General features: G+C 37.3%; 1 protein-coding gene across 9 annotated transcripts in view; it reads left to right on the top strand.

The window, feature by feature from the left end:
• The window catches only part of LOC125655497 (inositol 1,4,5-trisphosphate receptor type 1-like), a 118,679-nt gene that overhangs the window by 26,494 nt on the left and 78,244 nt on the right, over positions 1-13,941 (top strand). For 6 of the 9 annotated variants that reach the window (XM_056143592.1, XM_056143595.1, XM_056143598.1 and 3 more), the window contains exons 7-17: positions 3,706-3,789; positions 3,944-4,090; positions 5,855-5,950; positions 6,236-6,393; positions 6,503-6,602; positions 7,387-7,547; positions 7,660-7,813; positions 8,070-8,222; positions 11,481-11,653; positions 11,961-12,080; positions 12,234-12,260. In XM_056143592.1, the coding sequence (XP_055999567.1) occupies positions 3,706-3,789; positions 3,944-4,090; positions 5,855-5,950; positions 6,236-6,393; positions 6,503-6,602; positions 7,387-7,547; positions 7,660-7,813; positions 8,070-8,222; positions 11,481-11,653; positions 11,961-12,080; positions 12,234-12,260 (1,373 nt within the window). The remainder of the gene's footprint in view (positions 1-3,705; positions 3,790-3,943; positions 4,091-5,854; positions 5,951-6,235; positions 6,394-6,502; positions 6,603-7,386; positions 7,548-7,659; positions 7,814-8,069; positions 8,223-11,480; positions 11,654-11,960; positions 12,081-12,233; positions 12,261-13,941) is intronic. The other 3 variants (XM_056143599.1, XM_056143597.1, XM_056143593.1) reach the window with 1 other exon arrangement.

Below are 13,941 nucleotides of genomic sequence, written 5' to 3'. Positions count from 1 at the left end.
TAATGAGCTGTTCCATCAGCAATGAATAAATTTTGTGCGATCTTTCGGTGGTGTAGCACACATACCACTGCTGTGGGAGGTTTTGTTTTGCTGGCCGAAACTTCATACCCTTAAGTGGGTATGTGAATATTATGTTTTCATTGTAGTTTTATATGTATTTACATTATATTTTACATTCCTGCAAACATTTGTTGCAGCTTAGTGGTTAGGGTGAATCGCGACTGGGACCTCCCAGGTTTTGATTCTTGATCCTGGTGACACGATTATCAAATCTAAAATGTTACACATAGATCATGATTGCTCCTTCTACAGGTGCCTGGCATCAGGTGTGAAAATCACTGGTATAGCCTTAAAGACAACATTCTTGTGTGGTGCTAGGCATTAATTGGCACAATAAAGATTCCAATCTGCCTCCGCCTCTAGTGCCATGCAGGGGTAAAAATTTGCAGTATTTTACCCGGAGTCTCTACATGAGTGAAAAATTCTTGAATGGGATGTTAAATCACATGCACTCACAAAATCAAGTAGAATCTGGGCTCAAATTTATAGGGTTATTGTCGCCCCATGTTATTTTCGCCTTTCTACACTTGCAGCCAGTTTCACCTTGTTTTAAATTCGCCCAGATATAGTTTTGTTAAAGTAGTACTCTACATCATCATAATGGCTGACTTCCTTTAAAACATGGATGAAAAAATTGATATCAGCAATATTTGACTTTTCCTTTTCCATTTAAATACCTAGCCGAGTAGCTCAGTAGGTTAGAATACCGACTGCTGAACTGTAGGTCGCAGGTTCGAGTCCAGTAGAGGTTTTCAATTTTTTTCAGATCACCTACTAAAACTATTTTTTGACAAAATAAAGTAAATTTGAAAATTTTCAAATTCAAAATATTGTTGTACATATCCTCCACTTTTCATCTACATCAAATTTCTCTGGTGTAGCATACATCCTTAATAGTGAAATATGAGAGAAAACAGTTTCGCCCAGTCTTAAATTCGTTCAGTGACGAAAGGGGCAAAAATAAAACAGGTGAATATTTCCCTGTATGCAGTAACTCTGTCCATCTGTCTGCAGACATTTTTCAAATGTTTTTAATCCCACCCCCTCTTAGAGTTTGCAGTTTTCCAAAACAAAAGATGATGAATAAACAATGAACAAATGATGAGCAAACACAAAGTGAATGGGAAAAAGGCGTAGTAGAACATTTCAAGGACTGCACATGTATGGAATTTTACAATTTAGTTTTTGTTATGATGTTTGTATAATTGAATTTTTTATAATGCTTTTTCTGTTTTCTTTTTTCATCATTCAAAAGTAACCTGAATTTTTGAAGTTCTTAGTTTCACTTTTATCAGTGTTATCATATTGACCTTGCCCGTCTAAAGGAAGTATATGTATGTTTTATTTCATGAAATTGAAGAAAATTGAACCAATATGTTACACAGTCATGCAGTGTTGCTGTGGGGAAGATTAAATGTTTCAAGTTTGCCTATTCTAATCATCAACATTAATCATGAATTGATGAAAATTTTATAGTTTTATTATCAAGAGATATAATGTAAATATGAATAAGATAACTGAATTGACATAATTTCTTTTATATAAAATCATTTACTGGTTCCAATTGTAGCATTACTGAATGCACTTGTACACATATATCAATCTTTTTGATATTTTAGTAAAATAAATTATTCTGAATTGCTTAACTCCATGTCTCGTGTAATTGTCGTTTTGAATTCTTAATGTGGGCTGTATAATACTATAGGAATTCCCCAGCAGTTTAATACAGTAGTTGATACTGGTGTCAAGGTCCTCAGTCACAGACTCCAGTTTAAATGACCAGAGCACATGTTGAAAGAACATTAAATGATGTGTGTGTAGTGAATGATAATGTGAGCAGTGACTGGAAGAGAAGGGTAGTAGAACAACTCGGAGGGGGAGGGGGGTTGGGGCTGTAGGATTGCACTCATTAAGTTTTTCAGCTCAAAGAAGGCTACAGTAAATGCTTGTAGCAGAAAGTGTATTTTGATTGAACAAACAAGTTAAAAGTCCATGAATTGGTTATGAAATATTTCATTACTTTTGTTATAAATGATGTACAATTTGTGATTTGTGATCATGTTGGATCAACATTAGCAAAGTTAGGGGAGTAGTTTGAGCATGATGTCGCCATATAACCCGTGGCACTGTGCTGCAACAGGTGGACATACACAATTGATGGTGTGTTTTTGTATTACACATTGTTGCATTTTTCGGTCTCTCTAGTCATTTGAAATCTACAGTGATGATCGACTTTGAAAATCATAAAATATGTTTGCAGTGTAATTATTGATGCCCTGTGATAAATAAACTTGATTTTATGTTAATAACAGAATTACAATTTGAAAATTATCGTGGATTTTGAATAAAGAACTGAGAAAATTTATGTCACAACTTTTGAAAATAAATAAAGCAAAAGCAACATCGCGGTGCATTATGCCAAATGTAACAAAATTATATGAAAATGAAATTTATTTTATATGGAAAATCATACTACCTTGATGGCTTTACACTACAACAATTGATCATTCATATATACACTTCTTTAACTAATTACCAGCTACTAATTACTAGCTACTAATTACAAGCTACTAATTACCAGCTACTAAAGCTGGATTAAAAAAATTATATAGTTAGTTTTCTGGCATACATAATTATTTTTTTATTTGCAAGATCATGCATGTATTAAATAAATTAAAGAACTATCGCATTTGAGTAAGATCTCTTCAACCATGCAAAATTTCGAGGACTTTCGTCATCAATATTTACATTTTGTTTAGTTTCAAAGAAACCACAAAACCTGTCTTCCCTTAACAAAGCTACCCACTTTTTCTAAGTGCTTTTTATATCCCCCTTTCAAAGAGAGGGATCCCGTGGGGATCCATGTTAGAATAGGTCCTCGGTACCCCTTGCTTGTTGTAAGAGCCGACTAATGGGGGCGGTCCTTCGGATGAGACTGCAAAAAACGAGGTCCCGTGTCACAGCAGGTGTGGCACAATAAAGACCCCTCCCTGCTCAATGGCCATAAGCGCCAAGCATAGGCCTAGATTTTGCAGCCCTTCATCGTCAGTGGTGACGTCTCAATATGAGTGAAATATTCTTGAGAGGGACGTAAAACAATATTCAATCCATCAATCAATCAAAGAGAGGGGCCAAGTTAGTTTTCACTTGTCAGTCAGTTAGTAGAGCTAGTGTTGTCTGCTCAATATCTTAAAAACCCTTTGACAAATATCAAACTTGGTACACTGGTACCCCCTAAAGAGAAGATGACCCCTAGTGATTTTGAGGTCACGAGGTCAAATGTCAAACTTTTCTGCATATAAGATATTATATGCTCAATATTTTGAGAACCTTTTGTTGGATAGATTTTCAACTGGTACTGTGAAAGTATTAGATGACCCTGATTGATTTTGAGGATGGAGGTCAGCTGGGTCAATCAGACTGCTCTGCAGATAAGAAAATAGTGCCTGCTCAATATTTTAAGACTTGCTTGATAGACGTCAAACTTGGTACACCAATATCCCCAATTTTTCTCTATCATAGTCATTAGATTTAATGTTTACCATTTCAATATTGCCATATGGGCAATATATGATTCTGAAACATATCTTATTTCAATAACTATTATTTTGGACATATTGACCTTTGTGGTTGTGCAAATTGTAGGTGAACTCAGTAAACTGCTCCACCTGCTGGAAGATGACCCTGTTTATGGATTTCAAAGAGAACATGGAGGACGTTCTCAAAGGGGTAGGCTTTCTCTAACTTACAGATTCAATGTAGAATAGAATGCAGTATGGATACATTGAATAATTTTTAACTAAAGAATGTGGTTGTTTCTAAAATTTACTTTGATATGTAACAAAAGCATTGAGTGGTTTGTTGTATCTATATCTCATTGTAGGGAGATGTAGTGAGGTTGTTTCATGCTGAGGAGCAGATGTTTCTGACAGGAGATGAGTACAAGAAGCAGCAGTATGTTTTTCTCAGGGCCACAGCAAGGACCACAGCTACCACTGCTACCAGCTCCAAGGCTCTGTGGGAAGTTGAGGTGAGTTCACTAGTTCCAAGGCTCTGTGGGAAGTTGAGGTGAGTTCACTAGTTCCAAGGCTCCATGGGAAATAAGATGGGTTCACTATCTCCAAGGCTTTTTAGGAAATAAGGTGGACTCACTATCTCCAAGGCTCCATGGGAAATAAGGTGGGTTCACTATCTTCAATGATCTGTGGAAAAAAGAGATTGTCCAAGGCTTTGTTGGAAATAGAGTTGGGTTCACTAGGTCCAAGGCTCTTTGGTAAATAGAGTTGGGCTCACTAGGTCCAAGGCTCTTTGGTAAATAGAGTTGGGCTCACTAGGTCCAAGGCTTTGTAGGAAGTAGAGATGGATTCAGTTCCTCCTAAGCTCAATTGGAAATAAGAAATGAGTTCGCTATCTTCAAGCTCTATGGGAAATGGAGTTGGTCCCAAGCTCTGTTGGAAGTAATACTGTAGGTGAGTTCACTAGCTCTATGGGAAATAAAGATGTAATTGTTAGAAAAAGAAAACGGACTGGTAAGTTGTGATCAGTGCTCGAGCTGGGCTTCGCCATTTTCGCCAATGGCGAATTTTTTTCAAAAATGGCGAAAAAAATATTGAAAGTGGCGAAAATCCCTTTTTGCAATAAATTGTATCTTAAATCCTTTGTCAGTGACGCATTATCGCCTGCTTGTTTATGCAGTCCAACTTTGTTTATTCAGTCAACGCGTGCGACCGTCACAGCCTCAGGTAATTTATGGCTACAAAAAAGTCGGTGATTATGTAATAAAGTACATCAGACAGCTGTTTACCCTGCTGTGGTCTATTGTTTAACATTTAAAGTCTTATTCGTTATCGTGTTATCATCTCCACATTAATGTCAATTCTTAACCAGAGAACGAACCGGTAATTAAATTGGCCGTATTATTGTGTGTAATGTATATATGAATACATCAATTGTTTGTTTTTGCGGCCAAACTCGTTGATTACAAGATTTTGATTTTGATGTGTTTGATTTTAGTTCGAATATTTCATAAACAATTATGCGGTCGGTCACCATTGATATGGACATAGCAATTTCTTTGAAGTTCGGTGCGCAACAGTTTAAAAATGCTAATCTCATAAGACTATGCACCCCATTCTATTTTGACACTAAACTTGTAGCTTCTGACTCTAGTCAGTCTAAAATTAAAAAAATAACTATGTTTGGCTTTACAGTCAACCCCACCTGCTCAAACATCTGATTCTGTCCAAATTGCAAAATCTTCCATACAAAAACGGAAATTTAATAGGGAATGGTTGAGATACGACTTTAAATTGGGCTTGATGTTTTGTGACATCTGCATTTCGGGCAATGTACACAATGTTTTCACTGAGGGTTGTAGCATCATGAAGTTTATATGATTTATTATCTGAATTTTGATTTCCATAATAGAATTTATCAAACGAATCAACTTCTTATTATTTCAGAAAGAAGTGTTTAGGTATGGTAGCTGAATATGATTAAGTAATGTAACTGATTCAAAATGCTAAAATAAGTGTTATGAATAAAATAATATATAATATGATGGAAATAATTGTAAAGCATGTGATTATTTGTGCCGCGCCGCTCCCCGAAAAAGTGGCGAAAGGGAATTCTGGTCCAGTGGGAGCACTGGTTGTGATATCGGAATAACGGAAACATCATTGAATATCAGAAATATGTTGGTGCATTTGTACAGTACAGATTGTAGGCTTTCAAACGTCTTGGAGAAAAAGTTAATCCTTAAGAGTTCAAGTCTTACTTTTGTCTCTTGTCACAGGTTGTGCAGCATGACCCTTGTCGGGGAGGGGCGGGTCAGTGGATGAGCTTATTTAGGTTCAAACACCTGGCCACTGGACAGTACCTAGCAGCAGAGGTAAGGAAAGGAGGGGGCTAAAGAAGAAGAAAAAATTAAGTAAATCTTCATGTTTCCTTTGAAATAGAGATTAATTTTTTTTTATCAATGGAATTTTAATTTTATGTTTTGAAAGATTATCATGTCATATATACTTTCATCAGTGACATTTAACTTTCAATGAGGCATGTCCAATGTTTTATATGTATGTTAACCGTTTTCTGGCTGTCAAATAATCCATGGTGATAAATACTGTAACAGATAACAAAAATTTCAGTTTGTTTTACTGCCTGTTTTTATGCTTAGGTTGATAAGGACCCCACCACAGACCCCATGAGGAGTAAGCTACGTGGGGTCCCCACCAACCCTGTCTTCACCTTAGTGTCTGTCCCCCATGGTCATGATGTGGCCACCATATTTGAACTGGATCCTACATCTCTCACGAGAGACACATTTGTGCCAAGGTAGATGACATCTATGAATGGGCTAATGGTGTTGTCATTTTCTCATTTCCATTCAGCGTTCTGTAAAGCAGTGGTACTTATACTGTATGGTGTATGTTCCTGTTTGTAGGAGTTCTTATGTCCGTCTCCATCATCTGTGCACCAACACCTGGGTCCACTCAACCGGTATAGCGATTGACAAAGAGGAGGACAAACCGATCAGGAAGAAGGTCAGTAGGGTGCACCAAGGTCAGTGGGGTGTACAAAGGTCAGTGGAGTGTACAAAGGTCAGTGGGGTGTACAGCAAGCCCTATACAGAACATCATCAGGAAAGGAAACTACTGTAGATGCAGTTGTTGTCATGGTGTCAGGTTTTGTGGTTGAGAAAGTTGTAATTTAAGGAATAAATGTCTTCTGTTGTGTGTATTTTTGGGATATATAAACAGTACAGACATGAAATGATTTGTATAATTGTTAAAGACAATTATACAGAAATTACTATGTGCTTTCATTATTCATAAATCTGCCTTACTACAAGCATACTAGAATTAGAATTCGTATATTTATATTCTATCATACACGTATGCACGTTTTTATGTCAGGTTGAAAGGTGAAAGGCATCATTGAGAAGTAAAAGTACATGGAAACAGCATAAGCCTATTACTGGTGAAAATATCGGAAAATTTATACATTGTGTATTGTTTCTCTGTTTCTCTTTGATAAAGGATATAGATTTGTGGAAATGTCTGTTTCATGAAAATTGATGATTTTAGAATATTAAAACAGCCTCTGAAGGAAGTAGTCCTGTAGAATGTGATAAACTTTGCCACTTTGATAAATAAAGAACAAATGCAGAAAACCTTTGAATAAATCTATGACTGTAGATTGACAGGCATAAGAAATACTGTTTAGGAATGTTTAGCTTTGTGTTCTGTGGGAGGTCAGACTTGCATTTAGTTAATTCCGACTGTTGTTATATGCACGCAGTGAAATGAAAATTTTCCCTCGTCCTAGGTTGGCTGTGCTTCCATCAAAGAAGACAGAGAGGCCTTCGCTGTCGTACCAGTTTCTCCACAAGAAGTTCGAGATCTGGATTTTGCTAACGATGCCAGCAAAGTGCTGTCAGACATTGCAAGCAAGCTGGAGAAAGCTTCCATTACTCAGAATGAAAAGAAGTATTTATCTTTTACCAATCGTCTTTGTATAATTATTGCTGATAAAAATTAGTGAATTCACGATATTGTAGATTGTGACCTTCTGACCTGATAAAGCTTGTTCTATTTTTAGGTTTGTGACCCAGTTACTATCAGATGTGATTTACTTTGTGACGATGCAGGAATCCCATAATTCTACAGGTGATCCACTCAAAGTGGAGATGACCAAACCTAAAGAGTGTCGAGAGAGACAGAAACTGCTCCGTGAGCAAAACATCCTTAAACAGGTAAGAGAAAGACATAGCTTCATGTTCTTACCAGAAAAGGTGATGTTAAAGACATGAGAGCAACTGTAATATTTTAACGGTGTGGTTAAAGTGAATTTTGTTGAAAATGTGGAGCTTGATAGGAATTTTGGAGCAAGTAGCATTAATTACAATAAAAGGAGATTCTGTGAGAAAAATTTGTTTTAAGGGGCAACAACTCTTGTATCGGTAAAGATTGTAGGGATGAAATAGTGTTAGTGTCTGTTTGTCTTGACAGGTGTTTCAGATCCTGAAGGCTCCATTCGGAGGCAAAAACCCTATTGTAGAAATGGAGGAGCTGGCCCACCAGAGACATCAGCCGTTTCGTCAGATCTGCAAAATGTGTTATCACATCCTACGTTTGTCGCAACAGGACTACAGGAAAAATCAGGTACAATGTAGATCTGATAGTCTTAGGATAGCAGGAAACTTCACGGTGCATAATCCAAGAATTTGGTAGACTGTGTGGCAATACACTCTGTTAATCCGAATTCCTGAGATATACAATAGATGTCCACAAACATAATGATTTCTTGTTCAGTTGTTTAATTACACAAGTAATCAACAGAGATCAAAATATAATCGCAGAATTAGATGAATTTCTATCATTTTTGCCACACAATTGGATGAATTCCCGTCATTTAAATACTGTAGAATAGGTTGAAATTCCTTTTTATTTGCTATAGAATAAGTTGAATTCTTATAGCATAAGAGCTTCAGCTGATTTAGTATTTCAGCCTTTAGAAATATCAATGGGTATCCTCAGCATGGTGTAAGCATATTCATGATATGAAGAAGTTTTTAACCTTGAGAGTTAAAGGAGGAAAAAACAACCAGAAAATATCTTCCAAAATTCTGAATTAGTTTTATCTTGTTCATTGGTAAATTCTATAATAAATGATATGTAGAAAATAAGTATGATATATGAACAATGATTGTAATAAATAAGTATGAGTATTTACAATATGTACAGTAATGCATGGTTTGATGCAGTCAAAAGAAAATGACAAGCACAAGGTTCACTCCATTTGTCCTATTCCTTTTTCATGAGACATTCAAGTTCATCCAGTTGCTTCCTTTTGGACATCCTTAAAAACTCCCTGCTTTTGCTGACTATTTCCACATGCTGGCTGTACTCTGGGAACTTGTGAATGAAGTAATTCGGGACCTGTTTCTTGGTGTTGTTAGCTCGACTCCTCTTGTTGGCCAGCCAGCGCTTCACCTGTTCGACGGTCAGGCCAGTCTTCATCGCCAGTTCTTCCTTCTGTTCCTCTGTGGGGTAGGGGTTGTACAGGTGTGTTTCATACCACTGATTTAGAATGTCACGACACTCAGAAGCCATGGGCTGGAAAGCAGACGTCTCCTTCTTGATTCTTTTAAACTTGATGGGATGCTGGTTTCCAGTGATGGACAAGGTGTTGTAACAGCGAACTCTTTTGTTGGCCATCCACTTCTTGACCTGTTTGCGGGTCAGTCCCGAGAGTCTCACCAGCGCTTCTACTTCTGTGTCTGTGGGGTATGGGTACTGGGTGTGGCTCTGGTACCATTGGTTCAGTGCATGGGTGGAATCTAGGCCCATGGGATCCATTCTGTATCTCTTGCTGTCTTGGTTCTCTTCATTTTCTCTCTCTCTTTTGAGAGGATTACTTTGATGTACTTCCTCCGGTGCTGTTAAGATTTCTTCTCCTCTAATTGGGCTGAAGTCACTTAGGCTTGAGTGGGATGAGTTGGAGCTGAAGGTGGTTTCATGTCGAGTGGTATCGAACTCATGAAGCACTGGGACAGAAGCTGTGGGGAGCACAGGTGGGTAGGTGTTGGGAGAATTGCTGTGATCACTGGGGGAAGATGTGTCACTTAGAAAAGATTCAACATCTTCTGCAGAAATACCACACAAATCGCTGGCCTGTTTTAGAAGGTCCACACCACGGTTCGCTTGTAATGATACGGAATCAGTGTTCATCTTGGACTTCACTTTCTGTGCAGAGGAGGCACTGTTGCCACTAGAGTCAAGGTGGGAATTGGTGGGGGAGATGGTTGGTGACTTCTGTGGTGATGGGCTAATGACAATCAAGTCAGGCGTGGTGCTGAGAAATGGAGAACATTTGCTGGATGATAAAGATGTCGGAGCTGAAGTGGATGGTCCATTTTGAGGTTGGTTATATAATCTGAAGGAATCACAATTTGATGTAGATGCATATTTTGACTTCGAAGCACTATGGGCATTGTAAGGATAAGGCACAGAATTTGTAGCAATCTGAAAGCAGGCTCTGTAGTTCTGGAATTTCTGCTGGCAAGATGAATTATGGGCATTGTTGTTGTAGTCCTGGGTTACTGTCTTGATCAGGGTAGACGGGAGGCTTGATTGAAGGCAATCCTGTACAAGGACATCCTGGAGCTGGTTAAAAATTGGATTGGTCTGCCTCTGGTTGAAGAACTGGAAGGATGAAGGTTGTGTGGCTGTTTGATTTCTCTGTGGCGGCTGGAATGAGGTGTTCGCCTGGTCTGTTGGAAAAATGATGGGGGGAGGTGAGAAGGTATTCTCTCTACTTATCTGTGAATAAGCAGGAAAGCTCTGTCTATACTGTTGACTCGGAACATTTGGAAAGGTACTGTAGGTTGGAGTGGCAGGGTACTGTTGCTGCATGTTCTTCTGACCTGTACCGTAGAAGTTCTGGTATCTCTGTGGGAGTGGTCTGTTGCCAGGGTAAAGAAACTTATCTTCCATTCTGAAGTTGAGGTCAGCAAGTCGAAACAAGGTGCCGAAGAAAGTCGCCAATCTTTGATTTTTGAAGAATTATTTTGATGTATCGGTTCAATATGCACAATGATTCCTAGATTGATTTTCAAGGAAGGATGCTTTGTATTCGTATTTGATGATAGCTTTGCAAAAAATCAGGTTGTGAAGAAGCAGACTGAGCAATCCAGTATATATATATACCTGGTGGTGGACATGCTCTCTATTACCTGAGACTCTCTACCTCATGCCAACCTCTTCCTCACTTCTCTCCACAGAGCCAGTGCTTGCCATCCCTAACATTGTTTTCATTGTCTCTCCTCTCTCCACAGAGCCAGTGATTGCCATCCCTAACATTGTTTTCATTGTGCAATGTATCAATCTGTGTCCAGCAAAATTATCTTCCTAGTCATTGAATACAATTACACTATCAAAACAAATTCATAGTGCAGTGAAGTTTTTTCAGGTGGATTTAGGTACCTGTAATTGGGCAATGATTTGATTAATTTAATAATTGGGGAGCCAAGATGAGAAAGAGAAGACTGGGGTATAATTAAATATGGCTGATGTATATGGAATTATTGGACTGCATCTTCACACTTAGATTGCAATAATTATTCTTTAAAGATAGCTTTGGCATTAGGAAAAGTTAATTGCATGTATGTAGGAATTTGAGATGTTATTATCTTGTCACTATGATTTACACTGTATACGCTATATGTCATTTTACTGAACAGATTTATTTTATTTTCATTTAGATTTAAGGATTTGAATTGAGCCATCCTATTGATGTTTTTTTCATTTAGATTTAAGGATTTGAATTGAGCCATCCTATTGATGTTTTTTTCATTTAGATTTAAGGATTTGAATTGAGCTATCCTATCGATGTTTTTTTTTCTTTCTTTTATTTGGCAGGAATACATAGCCAAACACTTTGCCTTTATGCAGAAGCAGATCGGTTATGATGTGTTAGCGGAGGAGACAATTACCGCCTTATTAAATAACAACAGGAAGCTCCTGGAAGCCCACATCACCAAACAGGAAATAGAGACATTTGTCAGTCTCGTCCGCAGAAATAAAAAACCCAGGTTAACTTTGGGAAATTGATGTTTATTTTAAAGCAACAAGTTATATTGTGCATGATAAAAAATTATGAATTTGACACACACAACCCCCCCCCCCCCCCCCCCCAATTTGATGTGACTGTTCATAAAAATTATTTGCTTCCACACATGTTTACATAATTATATGTTCATGTATATTGATGGATAATGTTTAAGATCCCCATGGAATTATGGGTATAAATCATCTTACAACTAAAATTGTTAATATAATGTGTCAGTAATATTTTTGTATGGTCCAACATTCAGTTTAACAAATAGTCCTGACTTGTAGGTTTTTGGATTACCTGTATGTGCTGTGTGTGTCTAACAATGTGGCCATCCCTGCTACGCAATATCTGATCTGCAACTGTCTCCTTTTGGAGGAAAATAAGGACATCCTTATAGAAACAAGGTGGGTAACTCTGGCAACACCATCAATCCTGAGTTTGTTTGTTTTTTGAGAATATCAGTTTTTGAGTTATTCCTGAACATGAAACAGATTTACACTGTAGTGATCATTTTCTATAAATGTTTTATCTTTACTGTATGTAATTTTCTGCATTAGAATGGGTGCTAAGGGAAGGTTTGCTAAGTAAGTACATGTATTAACCAATGACAAACTGGTGTAAACTATAGACTATGTATCTTTGATGCTCTCCCTTTTTTGAAAATTTGCTTTTGAAATATAAGGAATGCCTGGATATATGTAGATGAGTATTTTCTCATACTAATGCTAATAATCATATTAAATATTATAGGTCTTTGCAAAGTCATTACATTCACTCTACATATTTTTTTCTAAAATAGAACACTTTGTTTCTACCTTTTAAATTCCTATATGCATGTTTTGATTGAATAATTAAAGTATATGCATATTGATATACATTTTTTATTCCTTACATGTTTGTGAATATATACATTTGATATATGTTTTTTGTCTGTGTTAAAGGAGAATGACTCGTTTTCTACCTGCTATAGTAGTTAAACAGGGTCATGTGACCTACTGTTATCAATGCCTGTTCTCCGTCAGGTATCCTCCACGTCCCTTACCTACCCCATCATCGGTCATCCTTCATGTGTCATTAACTTTTGAACATTACCACCCCCCACCCCCCCTCTCCGCAGGAACTGCTAGACCACTGATATTTAGAGGTAGCATCTTTAGGGGTAGAGGAGCTCAATGTTCAAATTTCACTGTTCATGCCCTCCAGCAATCTTGTGAAAATGTAGCAGAAAAGTAAGTGTGTTGTTGCACACATTGTGACATTTTTGATTTTTTTTACACTGGGTTGAGGATGGGTGGGTCAAGTTTTGGGGTGGGACTATAAGTACTTTAAGTCATAGATAGAAAATTTGAACACATAACAGACAAACACAGTTATAGTAAGCAAAGAAGTTTCAATCAAAATTGTGAAAATTCAGGATCCCTGGATTGGAGTCGGGGTGAAATGGATCATTTAGTGAAAATGCAATCTGTACTCCTGAACGTCCATCATTTGATTTGCTCTTCATCAGCTGAAAAATGATGGGGATTACCCATAATACCTCTGGAAAAATGTCTCAGTCACTGTGGTATACTTCATTTACAACCCCGTAAATAAAATAAATAATTTGGAAAGTATCGCAACCGTTTTTAATTCCAGATAAGCTTTCCCTTACCTTCATGCATTTTGTTGTTGTTAATTGCTTGGTTTTGAAGAAGAAAATTGTTGCTGATATGACATCACAATGCACTGTTTACATCAACTGCGTTATATTTCCCACGTTAGACGAATAGGCGGATTAAATGTCTAAAGGCATTGTTGCAAGATGTAAAGGATCTTCACTCGACTCAATGGTCACACCGTAAAACACATTAGCTGATAGTCAGGGAACTAGTAGAGTGTTTATGGTCAAGGGTTCAAAGTGCTTTGTTTGATTTACCTGATCAGTCATCAAAGGTCATGTGCTGATCGATTCACATTCCTACAACATGGATTTCAATTTTGGGGAAGAGTATGGCTTCCATTTTATAAAGCAATGTATTAATTTTCTTAGCCTATATTATCTTGAGTCTGATCGCTTCGTATTTATAAGGCAATATACTGAATTCCTAAACCTATATGATATTAAGTGTGATCACTTCCTATTTATAAGGCAATATACTGAATTCCTAAACCTATATGATATCAAGTCTGATCGCTTCCTATTTATAAGGCAATATACTGAATTCCTAAACCTATATGATATCAAGTCTGATCGCTTCCTATTTATAAGGCAATATACTGAATTCC

This window comes from Ostrea edulis, chromosome 7 (genome assembly GCF_947568905.1).
Source record: "Ostrea edulis chromosome 7, xbOstEdul1.1, whole genome shotgun sequence".
Taxonomy (NCBI): domain Eukaryota; kingdom Metazoa; phylum Mollusca; class Bivalvia; order Ostreida; family Ostreidae; genus Ostrea; species Ostrea edulis.
This window is presented reverse-complemented; position numbering and strand designations above follow the sequence as displayed.